This window comes from Lygodium microphyllum, chromosome 18 (assembly GCF_053477565.2).
Source record: "Lygodium microphyllum isolate KBCC chromosome 18, Lygodium_microphyllum_v1.1.10, whole genome shotgun sequence".
Lineage (NCBI taxonomy): Eukaryota > Viridiplantae > Streptophyta > Polypodiopsida > Schizaeales > Lygodiaceae > Lygodium > Lygodium microphyllum.
The window spans coordinates 78,919,482-78,935,819 of NC_141152.1; the positions used below are offsets into that span (position 1 = coordinate 78,919,482).

General features: G+C 44.9%; 1 protein-coding gene across 1 annotated transcript in view; it reads right to left on the reverse strand.

Annotated features, from left to right (window-relative positions):
• Window positions 1-15,665, reverse strand: part of LOC148021055 (BRISC complex subunit Abro1-like protein) — a 28,690-nt gene extending 13,025 nt beyond the window's left edge. The window contains exon 1 of the mRNA XM_087698900.1: window positions 14,061-15,665. Within this exon, the coding sequence (XP_087555026.1) occupies window positions 14,061-15,401 (1,341 nt within the window). The 5' untranslated portion in view covers window positions 15,402-15,665. The remainder of the gene's footprint in view (window positions 1-14,060) is intronic.
• Between the last annotated feature and the right edge of the window lie 673 nt (window positions 15,666-16,338).

Genomic DNA, 16,338 nt, shown 5'->3' on the forward strand with positions numbered 1-16,338 from the left:
AATTGGGTCCCTGGTTTGGCTTCTCAACACTCATCTTGATTTCTATTATGCTATAGGTTTGTTGGCCAATGACTGACCCTAAAGAGGTACATTGGCAAGTTGCTTTGAGGATTTTGCGGTTCCTGAGGAGGACCCCCGATCTAGGAATCTTGTATCCAACAAGTATAGAAGGTTCAGATCTTGTGCTTAAGTTGGAGCAATTTAGATTGGGCTGGCGATGTGGACCATAGGAGTTCCACAACAAGTTATTGCTTTACCTTGGGTACAGGTGTTATTTCATGGAGCAATAAGACGCAACCCACGGTTGCCTTATCTTCAACTAAGGCCAAGTATCAAGCGGCGTCATCTACCACCTACAAGACAATGTGGCTTTGATAGGGCGCGTTTTCAGCGTTCAAGTGCGAGTAGGTGGGCTGCGCAACAGAACAAGGTTGAGGCAAGCGTGGGCATGCGAGAAAGGAGAAGATTTGCTGAAGCTGCTGCTGGTTTTTGCTGTTAGAGAAGGAAGAAGGCTGCGTTTTGGGCACCTTTTCATCGCCTCCGGCAGGTGAAGAAGGAGCAGGACGAGCGAACCATAGCCCTAGCAAGCTGTATTTTCACAGTCAGAGGGGCTGCTTTTTGTGTTTTGTGCAGGCATTGTAGGTGAAGATGTCTTCTAAGGCCGAGACAAAGTATTGGGCGATCATGGACCAAAAGGTGCCCATTTTACTGGCTCTTCCATCAAATCAAAAGCTTGATGGCGAGAACTACCGCATCTGGCGGGTCATGATGCTTGCCATCCTAGGGTCCTCTAATTTGGCAAAGCTTGTTACGGAGGCTATTCATCGTCCTTCTTTGCGAGACGAGCCTAGACTCTCTTCCAATGAAAAGTTGGAGTTGGTAAAGGCTCAAGCACATTGGGATAAACTCAATGCTCACATTCACTCGTTTTTATTTCTCTCATGTACTACGGCCGTTATCTCTCATATTGAGCATTTGACGGAGGCTCAGGAGATATGGCTAGAGCTTGATCAGATGTATAATCAGATGACCATTGTGAAGTGAGTTTCTTTGAAAGTGCAGATGTGGACCATGAGTGTCAACAAGTCATCTTCTATGTGGGAACATATCAACAAGCTGAGGCAGCTTTAGATGCAGGTTCAAAACACAGGAAAGAAGGTGATCACTTCTGAAGACATGCCGATAACTCTTCTTTCACAATTACCGCCCCCCTTTTAGTGGTTTTTATTTCACCTTGATTACTTCAAGGCGGTCTAAAACTCTTCAATTGGAAGAGTTGGTTCCTATGGTCTTGGACCAAGAGAAGTAACTGAAAGGAACCAATGCTTCGAAATCTGAGGCCTTGGTCAATTAGTCCGCTCAAAAGAAGGGGAAGGACCAAAAGAAGGAGGAAAAATCTAAGGACAAAGACAAGGAGTCTACTTGTCACATTTGTGGCAAAACAAGTCACTGGAAGAAGGATTGCCCCAACAAGGAGAAGAAGGAGAAGGAGAATAAGGAGAAATCTTCAAAGGATTCTGGAGCGGTGCTGCTCCCTCATCAATTGCTTTCCTCCACTTGGAGGTGGTTGAGGACTCGACCCTAACGGCTTCTGATGCTACATTGACGGCCCCATATACTCGAGAGTGGATTGTTGACAGTGGTGCCTCCCGGCACATGACTCCTTCAACAGGTGTTGCTCATTTGCGGCCTTTCCATGGTCAGATTCTCATTGGTGATAGTTCGTCTATTCCTATACAGGGACGAGGCAACATGCATCTTATTCCAAATGGACATGGTGGTGCTCATACCTCTAAGGTACTTTATGTGCTAGCTATAGGGTACTATCTTCTTTCGATGCACAAGATTTGTGCCCTTGGCCTTTTGGTCAAATTTGATGTGGATTCTTTTCGGATTCTTCATAGAGGATCGAGACAAGTTCTTTCTTCAGGTTATGAGGAGAATGGAATCTATAAGTTGTGATCTTCTTCAACCTTGACTTCTCTTCTTCTTAACGCACACACACAATCCGAGCTTTGGCATGCTCGGTTTGGTCACCTCAATTATGATTACCTTCAAAAGGTGTCAAAGGGACAACTTGTTCGAGGTTAGCCAGATATTGTGGTGAGCCAGCAACCTTGTGTATCCTGCATCCATGGGAAGCAGACTCGTGATGTTCCCAGCAAGGCTTCGAGGCAGTCTTCAGCTCCCTTGGAGCTTGTTTCTACCGATCTTTATGGCCCAATGAGGATGGGGTCCCTTAGAGGGAGCTTGTATTTCATGCTCGTTGTGGATGATTACAACAAGATGACATGGGCTTATTTCTTGAAGCTAAAATCGGAGGCTTTCTCCAACTTTAACGATTGGTTGCTCTTTGAGGAGAACCGATCGAGCTGGAAGCTGAAGACCTTACGATCGGATAAGGACGGAGAATTTGTTTCTAATGGGTTTGCTCATTTTTGTGCAGATCGTGGTATTCACCAAGAGTTTGCCAATACAAACAACCCTCAAGAGAATGGCATCTTGGAGCAGAAGAATCGTAGTGTGATCGAGGTGGCCTATACCATGATGGAGCATTATCAGACATCTCAGTGTCTGGGCTAAGGCTCGGCTACCACAGTTCAAATCCTTAATCGTTCCCCTACTGTTGCTGTTGTTGGTACGACTCCTTGTGAGGTGTACTTTGGGTCCAAGCTAGATGTTTCTTATTTCAGGGTTTTTGGGTGTGATGCCTATGTTCACATCTCGAAGACACAGCCTGACAAATTTGAAGTGGCTTCCAAAAGATAGGTGCTTGTGGGATATAGCTCACAGTCTCAAGGCTACTGAGTGTATGATCCTGTTAAGTGGTGTTGTGTCGCTAAAGGACACAATGTGAAAAAACCCAGAGTGCATCATCATCCGGCTTTCTTATTAATCTAGAGAGTCAATGTCATCTTAGTCATTAGTGCTAGTGTCCATAGTATGGTTACTTTCAAAATGCGGGATTTTTGGACAAGTTTAGCCTTTTTTTTATATTATTTCTTGTAAATATCCTAAAAAAGTATAGAAAACTTCTAGAATAGAGTGACATGCAAAAAGCAAGTTGCTTTTCAACCAGTTTTGGAAGATCTCATGAAAAAGAAAGGGCTTCTAAAATCGCGGAACGCGTGATCGTAGTTTATAAGCAGTAAATAGCACTCCAAATGGGAGAAGAAAAAGAAGTGATCTGCAAGAATTCTAATCAGGCATCCTGGGGTTTTGTCCTCCTTTCGGAGCCAACAGAACCATCAAATTTGCGGTCTGAGTAGCAAAGAAGCAGCTAGTATTTTGTGTACATTTTTTATCTACCAGGGAGCTCCAAGAGATCTAATGCTTGGAGATTTCTTCCGAGTAGTCCTAGACAAGAATTTTGTTTATCTTCTCAAGTTCGATCAATACATAGTGCTTTGATTCATTGAGATTTATCTTTATCTTGTGTACCTCTTGTCTATTCTTTTTCTTCTCTTCTATCTCCTATTCTCTACTTTCTTCTCTCTCTGATCCCCGATGGATACGACCTTTCGACTAAAACCCCTCAAACAACGAGATGTCTATGCAAGCAGTGACATTCGGTTCGTGGAGGTTCCAACCCCAGAGGGGGGTGAGGAACTCCCTGTTCTTGGAGATCCCAGTGATAGTTGGGCCCCAGCGATTGTTCTCTGAAGCCAGTGCCTCTTGAGAACTCTTCTTCGAATGAGGAGCTTAGTTCCCAGCCACCGACTTCACTAACTGCTCCCCCGCCGTCAATGGACCTTCTAAAAACTTCGACAGATGGAGAGCAACTAGGCGCAATTCGGACTCCTCCTTAATGGGCTTGTGACACTCTTCATGATGCAAGGATTGAGAGGGTCCCTAAGAAGTTGCAGCCACAAGATGGCCTACGGCGTTCTCTGAGAAACCAAGCCTACCACACTGAACTTGTTTACACTAATTATTGTTTGATGACTCATATCATGCACGATTGAGAGCCCACATCCGTAAAGGAGGCTTTACAGCATGATCATTGGTGAAAAGCGATGGAGCAGGAGCTGGAGTCGATTAAAAGGAATGGCACTTAGTATCTCGTGCCAAAGCCTCCTCATAAGAAGATCATTGGAGTCAAATGGGTCTTTAAGACCAAGTACCACAGTGATGGCACATTGGATAAGCACAAGGCCCGCCTTGTCGCTAAAGGTTTTGCATAGCACCCAAGCATTGATTTCCATGATACTTTTGCCCCTACAGCTCGGATGGCCACTATTCGCGTTGTTCTTGCCTTGCCTAGCCACAAGAGATAGCCGGTTTATCAACTGGATGTGAAGTTTGCCTTCTTGAATGGAGAGGTGAAGGAGGAGATCTATGTTGAACAACCTCAAAGCTTTGGTTCTTCTAATGGTAAGGTGTACAAGTTGCGGAAGGCTCTCTATGGCCTTAAGCAAGCTCCCCGTGCTTGGAATGAGAAGATTGACTCGTTTCTCTAGGAAGATTTAGGGTATTGGCGTTTCGAAGCCGACCCCCAACTGTATGTACACACCTTAGATGGAGATCGTGTGTTGTTTGTCCTTTATGTGGACAACTTGATAGTGACAGGTGACCATACTCAAATAGTCGAGCAGACGAAGGCAATACTTCATGAGAAGTTTAAGATGACAGACATAGGACTTCTTCACTTCTTTCTAGGTCATGAGATCTATCAGACTCCAAGGGAAATCTTTATTTCCTAGCAACGGTATGTACAGGAACTCTTGGCTACGTGTGAAATGGAGGGATGCAAGTCTCTTACGACTCTTATGGACCTGAATTGGAAGGCTACAACTCATTCTGATTCTCCCTTGACGGATACTACCCGTTATCGATAGTAGGTTTGTTCCTTGATCTGGCTTCTTAATACCCATGTTGACTTATGTTAAGCTGTAGGTGTGCTAGCTAGGTGCATGAGTGAACCCAAGATGGTACATTGACAGACTACTTAGAGGATTTTGCAATTCCTACAAGGAACTCCTAATTTTGGGATCTACTATCCTACTGGTACAGGTGCTATGGACTTGGTCCTTACAGGTTGGAGTGATTCAGATTGGGCTGGTGGTGTGGATCATCGGAGGTCCACCACAAGTTATTGTTTTACTTGGGTGTTGGTGTTGTTTCATGGAGCAGCAAGAAGCAACCTATCGGGAGGCGTCTTCTACTACATGTGGGACATTGTGGCTTCACAAGCTTCTAGAGGAGCTTGGCTGCCCATACACATGACCTACTATTCTATAGTGCGACAATGAGAGTTGCATTGCCTTGGCCAGGAATCCTATGTTTCATGCTCGAATGAAGCATATTGAGATCCAGTACCATTTCATTCGGGAGAAGATTCTAAATGAGACCATTTCCCTGGTCTATTGCAAGACAAAGAATAATCTTGCAGACTTGTTTACCAACGCGCTTCCCCAAGCTTTACTTCGACAGCACTCCAAATCCCTTAGCCTTCAACCGTGTCTAGGATTTGAGAGGGGGTGTTAGAGAGTGACATCTCCCGGACAGGTAGGGTGCCACGTGGCAAGCAGTCATAGGCGCCACATGGCAGGCAATCGAGTCGCACCAATCGGCCAGTAGTCAACTGCATTAATTGCAGATGACCTACATTATTTTAGGCATCCTTTCAACATATTTATAGGCTTTGTTTCCAGCAGCCTCTGTCAGTTGTGTTCCATAGATTTTAGGCTGCAAACCGTGGTGGGGACTACCCTCAAGGCTGAAGAAGACCGAGATCTTTGAGGTGGAGACATATGTAGATATTCTCTTTGCACCGGTGTATAATTCTGCATCTTCACTGTAGATCTTCTGTGTTTCACTGTCTCTTTCTCTCTCTGTTCGCTCTTTGTTTTGGTCATTCACTTCCGCATTGCTTCACTCTGACAATCCAAGATCTAAGAGGAGGTGTTAGAGATATGGTCATCTAATCATCCCTTGGACAGGCAACAGTTTGATCACCCTGCACAGCCGTCGCCATGTCAGCAGATCGCCACATCAGCCAAGTCGACATGTCATTAGTTGGCCGCCACAAGTGCACGTGCCAACAGTCGAACAGTTTTGTCCTGTAATCAGCCAAATCTAGTGTCATGGGGACGTGAAATTTTGAGATACAATCTTGCTGATAACATTTCATTAAGTTATTAATCAAATGTGCAAGGTTGTTTAGCACATGTGATGCATATGGCAGTTAGTTCATGGTAATAGGCCAAGGACCCCGAGGATGCAATGGGTGTCAGGTAAAAATTGTAATAAGTTATGAGACAATTGGGCTTTGGGGGTCAGTTGGTGTCAGTTTTGACCCTGGGACAATTATTTGGCCAATAAGTGTTGGTGGTGACACTAGGAACTAGTATTAATTAATTAATTAATCCCAGTCTAAGGGTCAACAGAGGTTGGAAACCACTCCCAGATACAAATGGCCTAGCCAATTTCATTATGGATAGGCACATTTAATTTTGGGTAGAGTCAGAATGGCTAAAATTAATTTTCAAGATTATTTAGTTTTGAAAATTAATTAAAAGGCTAGATAATGCTAAAAAATGGGTTTAGCAAGCTGCCACTTGGACAAAATGCCCATTGCAAACTGAGAAAACGTTTTTGGGGGCAAGATCTTGTGAGAGGGCGCTGCGGAAGAGGGAATACGAACACGGAGGGAGAGAGAGAGAAAGCAAAAAATAAGGAAGAGAAATCTGCACTGACTGAAATGAATGCTGAATACAAACGGGAAGGCGGAAGGAGACTAATCAGTCCCTGCACGCAGCCCACAACGTTAGCGAGGGCACCAGATCAGGCTGATGATGATGGCAGCACCACCACGGGGGAGAAAGAGTGTCGGAATCTGCAAGAAGACAAGTGATCAAGTGAGGAGGGGGGCTGCCTATAAATAGGCAAAAGGACAAACCCTAACCCTAACCCTAAAATGGGCGCAAACCCTAAAAATGCCCTAAAATGGGCGCCTCACATCAGTGACCAAAAAAGTGGCCACGCAGCCAGTGGCTGCTCACTAAAAGAGGCCAAAAAGAAATACACATCCTAAGACAGTCAGTCAAGAGTGACTAGCCTCCCCCATCATAACACATGACAGACACGTCAGAGCTCCTAATGTCCTCGTTTGACTCAGATTGAGACTCACAGGCAGGAGATGACAAGGCATGACAAACATGACTGCGAACACCCCCTCTCAGATCCTCAATGTGGCTGAAGGCCAAAGAGGAAATAGATCATGGGGTGGCAAGAGGAATGCCAATGTCGATGAAGTCCATCGATGTAGACTGCCGCTGAAGGAGCTCCTCACGATCTTGGGAATCCCTCTCTAAAACACTAGGGGCCAGGAATCCACAGCCGCATCACCGAGATCGTCCCCCTCTGAAAGGGATGGGGGGTACGAGGAAACCACCGGAGGAGGTGGGGGATGGGAAGGAACTTGTGGAATAGAAGGTGCACAAGTGGGAACGGGTGTAGCAATAGACTGCTGTGGAGGATCCTGCATCAAAGAAGGGGAATGGAGCCTGTAAAGCCCGCTCTCCTGCCAACCTGTAGATAAGACAGCTCCTGTAAAAGAATCCTCAATAACAACGGCATGCTCGATGAAGATCACTCGTATGCCAAGCCTCGTAAGGCCATAAACTGAGAGGAGGGAAAGGCCCAAATCCGGAACATGTAGGGCCTGTGAAAAGGAGCTCGAAGGTCGGTCGGTAAACAAAGGCAATGTGCCAACACCACTAATAATAGGCACCGATAAAATGTCACCAACAGTGACTGAACCCTCTGATGGACGGAGATCCTGTATCAAAACACCTCGGGGAGTCATATGACTCGAAGCACCACTGTCCACTAACCAAGGCTGCGCAGAAGACACTGCAGCCACGGAAGAAGGATCCTCCTCCAAAGCATGGATATGAAGGAACACTGACTCATGGGTAACAGCTGGTGTAGAGGTAGAAGAAGGCTCCAATGTAGATCCACCCTTCGCGCCCAGACGAAGGTGAGGGTATTTCTTCCAGCATTTCTCCTCGGGATATGTCCCTTTCCCACAGTGTGGGCACTTCGGTCTCTTTGAATCTGAGTCAGAGCCTGAAGAATTGTCCTTCTCCTTAGCCTTTGACTTATTCTTCTTCTTCTGTCCTCCCGAACCTGCAACAAAGGCTCTAGTGGAGTCGGATCCACTAGCACTGACCTCTCTGAGTCGCTCGTCATGCTCCAAGACAAGCGGGGATAGCTCCTCCCATAGAAGCTTCTCACAAGTCCTCGATGTAAGAAGGCTAGTGTAGAAGACATCAAACCGAGGCGATGGCAGCTGAGTCAAGAGAATCATAGCCATGTCTTCAGAAGATATCATCCGACCGAGGGATGCAAGCTCATCCCTCATATCTTGTAATCTATTGATGTGGTCCTTCATGGAAGGACTATCATCAATAGCGAGCATCCACAACTTCTTTTCGAGAGATATCCGGTGGGCAAACGTCTTCTGTTGATAGAGAGACGTGAGCTTTCTCCACACGTCTGCTGCAGTCTTCAACCTGTGAACATTAACAAGGACAGAATCCTACAAACTCAGAAAGAGGAAAGATCTGGCTCTAGAATTGAGCCGATCCCATAAGGCTGCACGATCCATAGATGTCCCATCTGTGGGATCCACCTTAGGCCGGGGAATAGGAACAGAAACAAGCTCCCAAAGATCGAAGGAGTCCAAGATACACTCCACCTTGCAGGACCATAGAGAAAAGTTGGAGCCATCCAACCGGTCCTCTTTGGGCAGCTAAGGAAGTACGGGTACCTGTACAGGGGGTACCAAAGGCTGCATCTTCGGCCCACAGGAAGGGACTCGCCGAGATACATGAATAGAAGAAGGACGGGAAAGAGGGATAGACTCCGGACGACGGTCCTCGTGATAGAAATCACGCCTCCGTTCAGATGAGTGTCGAGACAAAAGCTCATCATCTGAGTCATCAAAGCCTGTAAACTGATGAGAATACATCTTCCAATCTGCAAAACACCAAACACCAAAGAAAACTTTGCCGATGCCGAATAATGACCAGCAGTATGGTCACCAATCACCAAAACGCAAGCGGGGGAGGCCTACAAACACCTGGAGCTGCAAAACGCAAGATTGTCTAATGAATAGCACCAAGACAGAAGCCGCCAGCACCAAAACACAGCCTGGGAGTAGATCACCAGCAGGAGAAGAGCCGCCTGGAGATGGAATGACAGCCAAATCAGCAAAACGCAGACTGGAGGAATGTCGCCCAGCTGTAGGAGTGGCCGCCCTTACTGAAAACGCAACAGGAAGTGATTGATGATGATGTGGCAGCCTCTGGAGGGGGTGCCTGCAGCAAACGCAAGGTTGGTGACCTCCTGGAAGGGCCGCCTTGGCTGTTGGGGAAGAGACCGGCAGCAAACGCAAAGATTGTGGGTGTTCTCCCACGTAAATCTCAGCTCCGTGTACTCTCCTTCGGCTCTGATACCATGTGAGAGTGCGCTGCGAAAGAGGGAATACGAACACGGAGGGAGAGAGAGAGAGAGAAAGCAGAAAATAAGGAAGAGAAATCTGAACTGACTGAAATGAATGCTGAATACAAACGGGAAGGCGGAAGGAGACTGATCAGTCCCTACACGCAGCCCACAGCGTCAGTGAGGGCACCAGATCAGGCTAATGATGATGGCAGCGCCACCACGGGGGAGGAGTGTCGAAATCTACAAGAAGACAAGTGATCAAGTGAGGAGGGGGGCTGCCTATAAATAGGCAAAAGGACAAACCCTAACCCTAACCCTAAAATGGGCACAAACCCTAAAAATGCCCTAAAATGAGCGCCCCACATCAGTGACCAAAAAAGTGGCTGGGCATCCAGTGGTGGCTGCTCACTAAAAGAGGCCAAAAAGAAATACACATCCTAAGACAACTAGTCAAGAGTGACTAGCCTCCCTTATCATAACACATGATAGACATGTCAGAGCTCCTAATGTCCTCGTTTGACTCAGACTGAGGCTCACACGCAGGAGATGACAAGGCATGACAAACATGACTGCTAACAGATCTCAGCCATTCAATTAGTTTACAGCTTGGGGGGGGAGAGAGAGAGAGAGAGAGAGCTGTTGGTCCATTTTCTAATCAGAGAACAGCAATATGCTGCAAAAAACAGCCATCTAGGGGCCTCAGCAGGTAGGGGACAACAAAGAGTCACCTTCTAGGGGTTGGCAGCAATATTGTTGATCAGGTGATAGTATTTTGGGGGTGCCTAGCAATAGGTGACTGCATTAAATGCAAGCTGGAGCAGGCAGCAAGCGGAATTTAGGGTTTTCTCGCAAAGAAAATCAGATTTCTCTCTCATCTTGGCTTTCTCCCACCTTCTCCAACCCATTCTCAAGAGATCTTAACATTTCTCGACCATTTTCAACAATTCTCAGCCAAATTTGGTGGACAGCAAGAAGATCTCTATAGTAAACCCTAAATTTCTGCAGAAATTAGGGTTTGACAGTCACCTTGAGACCCGTGTCAATTGGTGAAGGCATTGTACACTGAATTCAACACCTGAAATTTGTGTAATTGTCGCAAAATTCAGATGCCAGCCCATTCATTGTAATTTGGGGTAACATTTGGCCCGTTAGTGGTTCTGTTTATACAAGTCCTAAGTGAAAAATCAAGGGGCAATTGGCCTGAATTGACTACTGATTGTTGCTACAACAAAGAGGCTTTTGGAACAGCAAAGGAGATTGTAGATCTCAGCTTGTACTCATTCCATTAGCAATCAAACTAAAGAAATACCGAAAGGGGTGCTGGTTTTGGGGCCAACAGGGTGTCCACTGTCCGAGATTATTAAGCTAATTTGTGCATTTTAAGTTGTGTTCATTTGCTGATTGCTGTAATTAAGTGCTTAATCAGGGAATTACCACCCTTTCCAAGAAGGAAGGCTGGTTTCATCTGGAGCAATGGACCAAATTGATCAAGCTGACTACTATTTTTGCTGGTCACTATTTTCTACTACATATAACAGATTTACAGCACACTTTGACACATTTTGATCACAGATTCCAACCTCAATTCAAGGCAAAGATCGTGTTGATTGCTACAAACTTCGAGGTGTACAACAGGGTGACATACACAAATTTACGGACTGCGCCCGTATACATGTCTGTATTTCTTATTCAACATTCTTCATATTGCAAATGTACATTTTGTCTCCTCTCTCTCTCAGTCTCGGTCATATGATTCCGCATTGCTGCACTCGGACACCCAATTGCTGGTAACAGCAAGTATAGCAAGACGGCACCACTAATGGTGCTCTCAAGCATCAAATGGCAGCATTAATTGCTGTTTGGATTGGATACCAACTAAGCAAGCCCTATTTTCATGACAAAATTTGAAAATTTCTCAATCACTAGCCAATTTCCAAAGTTCCTCAGCATATCTCAACCATTATAGCCATTGAAGGTGCTGAATTCAAGAGTTTGGTGATGTAAACCCTAATTCATAATAGAAACTAGGGTTTAACAACCACCTCACGTCCCATGCAAAAATATTGAAGGCTTGGTACTTGAGACCATTAGCTACAATTCAAGGAATTGCCAAAGAATTCAAGAAGCCAGCCATCCCAATTTCATTTGGGGTTAGATTTGACTAGCCAAGGGTTAATTAGGGACCGATCCCCTATCAGATCAAGAGGCAAATTGATAAAAAAGTGTGCTGGTCAATTTTGATAGCAAGAGACATTGGAAAGTGAAGGAGATTGGAGCCAAATCTCATTGTACTTCATCCAATATTAATAGAACTTTGGTTTCAATGTCACAACTTCTAATGTCCTCACCCAACTCAAACTAAGGCTTACAGGTAGGAGATCACACTACAAGACACATGTCTACTATAGTACTAGTATGGATATGGAGAAAACTTTATGATCAAAAATGCTCCAAAAGGTGATCCTATCTTCTAATCATTCAAGTATGAGTTTGGTGCATCACACTCACAATTCTTGGCTTTCCCTCCCACTTTCACTTCACTTTTAGATTCGTCGATATTCACTTTAGGATCTTGCTTTAGACCAATATAGGGTACCCTATGTTAGCACATATTGTTTTGTATAAACATTTAGGCTTTAGGCCATCGTCAAATGACAAAAACTCAACAGTATACCACTTTGCACCCTAGTGCTCTGTTGCTAAGAATGCCAGTTGAGCACCACGGACCTCCCACCTACCTACAAGTGAGTCATACTCTTATTCTCTAGTCCGATTGAGTAGGAAATCCCCCTCTAGCACACTATACCACCTTCCTCGGTTGCTCAAAAGAAAAGACCCACCTCTTGTGAGGACAAGTCACCTCCTTCCTTGAAGGAAATAGGAAGTGTAAAGGGATCGCCTAGCCCCCTAGACCTAGTCCCATCCTCCCCAATTAATCCTAAACCCAAAGCACAATCCTATGTCAACAATCAATCTCCTAAAACAAAGAGTGGTATGGTCAAATCATCACAAAAACCTTCTAGCATTTACCTAAAAAGAATAGGTATTGTACATTTCGCTAGAAACCAAATCATGTTAATGGCAATTGTCATTCCAAGGCCACAAGTCTTAGATCCAAACCTGAATTCACACATTCCAAAGCCAAAGGTGTTCTACCCACACCAAAGCTACATCCATTAACAATCCCAAAACCAACATCAATCCCCCTTCGACAATGGTAGTGCCACTCCATAAGGTTAAGCAATTGTCTTGCCCAAGGAGGTAATGCAGTTTCTCCACCCCCTGGTATGCATGTTTATAAGTGGTTGGCCACTACTGCAATGGATTCCCGATCCCCCCCCCCCCCCTCAATCAGTGCCTTTTGGGCTATCCAACTCATTCAGTCATTATCCACCATTAGGCTAGAGTCTTAGAATTCCTAGGTTACCCATAGGATCCTTAGGCTAGTTATAGATAGGCTAGGAGTGTACCTATAGATAGGCTAGGAGTGTACCTACAAAAAAAATTAACTTGATTATACAACTCCAAAGTGCCAATGGGTGCAACCATAAATCAACAGCAATGATGTACTTCACATCTACATAGACATGCTGCTGTCTTTGAACTATTTAGGCCAAGTTTGACACTGATGCACTTCTTTTTCAATGTTGCTTTCACAAAATTTTCTGCTGAGGATCTGAATAAGAATTGACTGCTTTTCTTGGAGTTTTTGTTTCCTTGTTTCCCAATACTACACATCATGTCTTACAAAATGCTGTGTGACATCAACCAGCAGCTGACAAGCACAATCTTTAATGGCACACATACGGTGAATTTGAATATAACCAACTCTTAGTTTATTGGTCATCGCCCAATGCAAACTTCTGCTGCTCTAGAGAATCTCTCTATTTGCATATCTGGGAGCTTCCTATTTCCTGCAGGCTGCAAACCTAAATGTCCAATGCATCCCCAAGCAGGTTACAATCAGTTACACTCTGTAAATATATAGAACCTTACACTGTGTACAGATGAAGAAGAAAAAAAGGGGAAGGGAGAATGAGAATGAACTCAAAAACAAGTGGTTAAGCCCGAATAAAGGATGTGATTCTGTTTTATCCTCACTAGTTTCAAAATAGCATGTTTCAAAGCTGGCAAGTCAGAACAACATTTACGGTTTCACCCCAAATACACTATAAAAGTACAATCCCCAATTATATTGAACACATTTGTAAAAATCTTGCCATATGCCCATTGTTGTGCTAAGTTATATGATAGCTGGAATAATATTCCACCATTCCATATTTTTACCCTGGGAAGAATAGATTAATTCACTAATGCATGACGAACTAAAACCTCGGGCTGAATAATATCGCTGAAATAAAAGGCCTAACGTAAACACAATACAGTTAAAATCTCTCCTGGAAAATGACTTGGCCAGAATAGTAACTCACTAATGCATAATGAACTAGAGCCTCAGGCAGAATAATATCCCTGAAATCAATGGCCTTGCTTAAACACAATTAAAGTAAGATCTCACACAAATGCTTGATGTCCTCTTTACATTTGCCCTAGGGTGCACTCTCAGATTGACTATGGCTTGAGATGTGTATAAAGTTTGTAAAATGTACCTGTTCAATGAGGGCTGATGATGACTCGCACACTTGCTTTGCAAGAGTTTGGAGCTTTGACAACATTCTAGCATATAGATCTTCTAGCTCCTGCACCTGCTGCATTCCATCTGGTCTCACAAAGCTCGCTAGTTTTTCAACTCTGTAGCCTTCTGAATAAGCATCCAATAGGGTTTGTGGCTTGTTTGATGAAGCCCGTGTCCTCCTACTACCTGCATGTAAATCTCTTTCCTTTGCTGGGGAGTCAGTCGAGCTGTGATACTCGTTTTCTTCATCACTGGTACTTGAAAGCAATGGAAAAGGTGACACAGGGGAAAAAGAGTCATACTGCCCACGGAATGCTGGCCCAATGTTGACAATCCTCACTGTTCGAGGTTCAAATTCCCTGGAAATATGATGATACTGATATGCACGATAGTCATATGTGTGTACTGCCTCTTGAGTGCCAGACTCTGTAAACAACATAAAAATACAAGGGGAGGATGCAGGAATACCAACTGGTTTTAATAATGTCTCTACAAGAGATGGTGCGTGCATAGCAGTCTGGTTGGTTTTGCTAGTCTTCAGTGAATTTCTCATGTTAGCCTGCATGGCAAGCTCTGCAATCTCAGCATCTTGTTTGGCCGCACTCCCTGACTGATTATGCAAGCCATCTTTGAACAAATTTTGCTTGGATCTTCGAGAAGAATCGAAACTAGGAACATCCACATCTATTGGCGAGGAAACTCCACCTGATGGTGAAACTATGCCAGTTGTGCTATTGTGCAAGTCGCTTCCGCCCGACTGAGATGATTGTCTGTTTACTTTAGGGCTGCTACCATCAGTGGGTTGGCTCCCATCTGGTTTGCTTTCCCTCGGATTCTGCGAACTAATTTGGGGTTGGACAACACCACTATCACCTGCATTTCTCGAAAGCAAAGAGGAAGTGATCCTGAGAGACCGTGTGATAGCAGTTTCTCTGAGGGAGGGTCTCGCAGGACTATTGCGCCGGCCCATGAACCAGCCAATGAGGGGGTCTCCGCCATAACTTTCTCTGTCACCTATCATATTTGCAAGTTTGGCAAGATCAATGTGCCCAGCAGCATCATAGAATCTGAATATTGCACCGGTGGAGTAGAATCCAGTAATGATGGCAGTGAGCTCTTCCCTGGCTCCAGCCTGTTCATCGTCATCCCCAAGGTTAGAGGACATGGTCTTGTCTAGACGGCCGAACAGGAGGCCTTCACAGTCCCCGCGCGAGGAGCCAAAATCCTGCATGATGTGAGCGAGAATTGGGCCGGAGGCCGCAATCTTGTCGAGGGGCTGGTCCATGTACGGCATTGTGTGCAGGGAAGACGCCATTGTTAAGGAGCTGTTCGCAGCTGTAGAGGCAGGTAACAGGACCTGCTCCTCTTCGGGTTGGACTGCTCAGAGAGCCTCGATTCATCAAGAAAGGCAGAACAAATGCATCAACAACCGGAGGAGATGGCAGGAACAGAAACTATGTCGTTCGGCTTTCCTCCTGAGCACAGACAGAGATCGTCGTTCTCAGACCCAATAAAATTTGTGAACAGTAGCCTAGGTGAAACAAAGAAGTAGAGCAGCAATGCTACATTGGATTGACGTTTAACAACAGAGAATAAAAAAGAGCAAAATATTGACCTGGAAACAAATGCCGGTTGAAAGAAGCCGAGGACTTTGGGGCGGTGGTTAATAGTTACTAGCACTTCGCACGCACGGAACGCTAGGCCGTTTCGCATCAGCTTAGCTATCCCAAAGCGGCAAGCGAAGTTACAATTTTGCTCAACAATCCATTGCTCATTTTTCGCTCTCCTTTTTTTTCTCTCTGTTTCTAATTTTTTTATTTACTCTCTCTCTCCCCTAAATTCCCTATGTCTAATTCTCTCTTTAAATTTTATCTTTTCTCTCCTTCTTGTTGGCCAAAGATGGAGAGCTTTATGGCATACACTATAGAGGAAAGCAGCTGCTAGGTCAAGGGTTTGCGGATGACCTCTTGGTATACCTGAGGGCCTAGAAAGAAAACTTCGAGAAGGCAATAAGGATTTTGAGTATTTACAAGCATGCTACTAGTTTTGCCATCAATATCAACGAATCAAAGCTAATCAATGTACCAGAAGTGGACGTCTTGAATCTACAATGGAAGGTAAGTATAATAGGGAGGGGTAACCTATTTAGATACTTGGGTGTGCCTTTGGGGCTGGGACATTCACGAGTCGAGGAGACCCTCATGAGCGCTCAACAAAGCCCAAGAGAAAGTTAGTAGTTGGGCATCAACAAA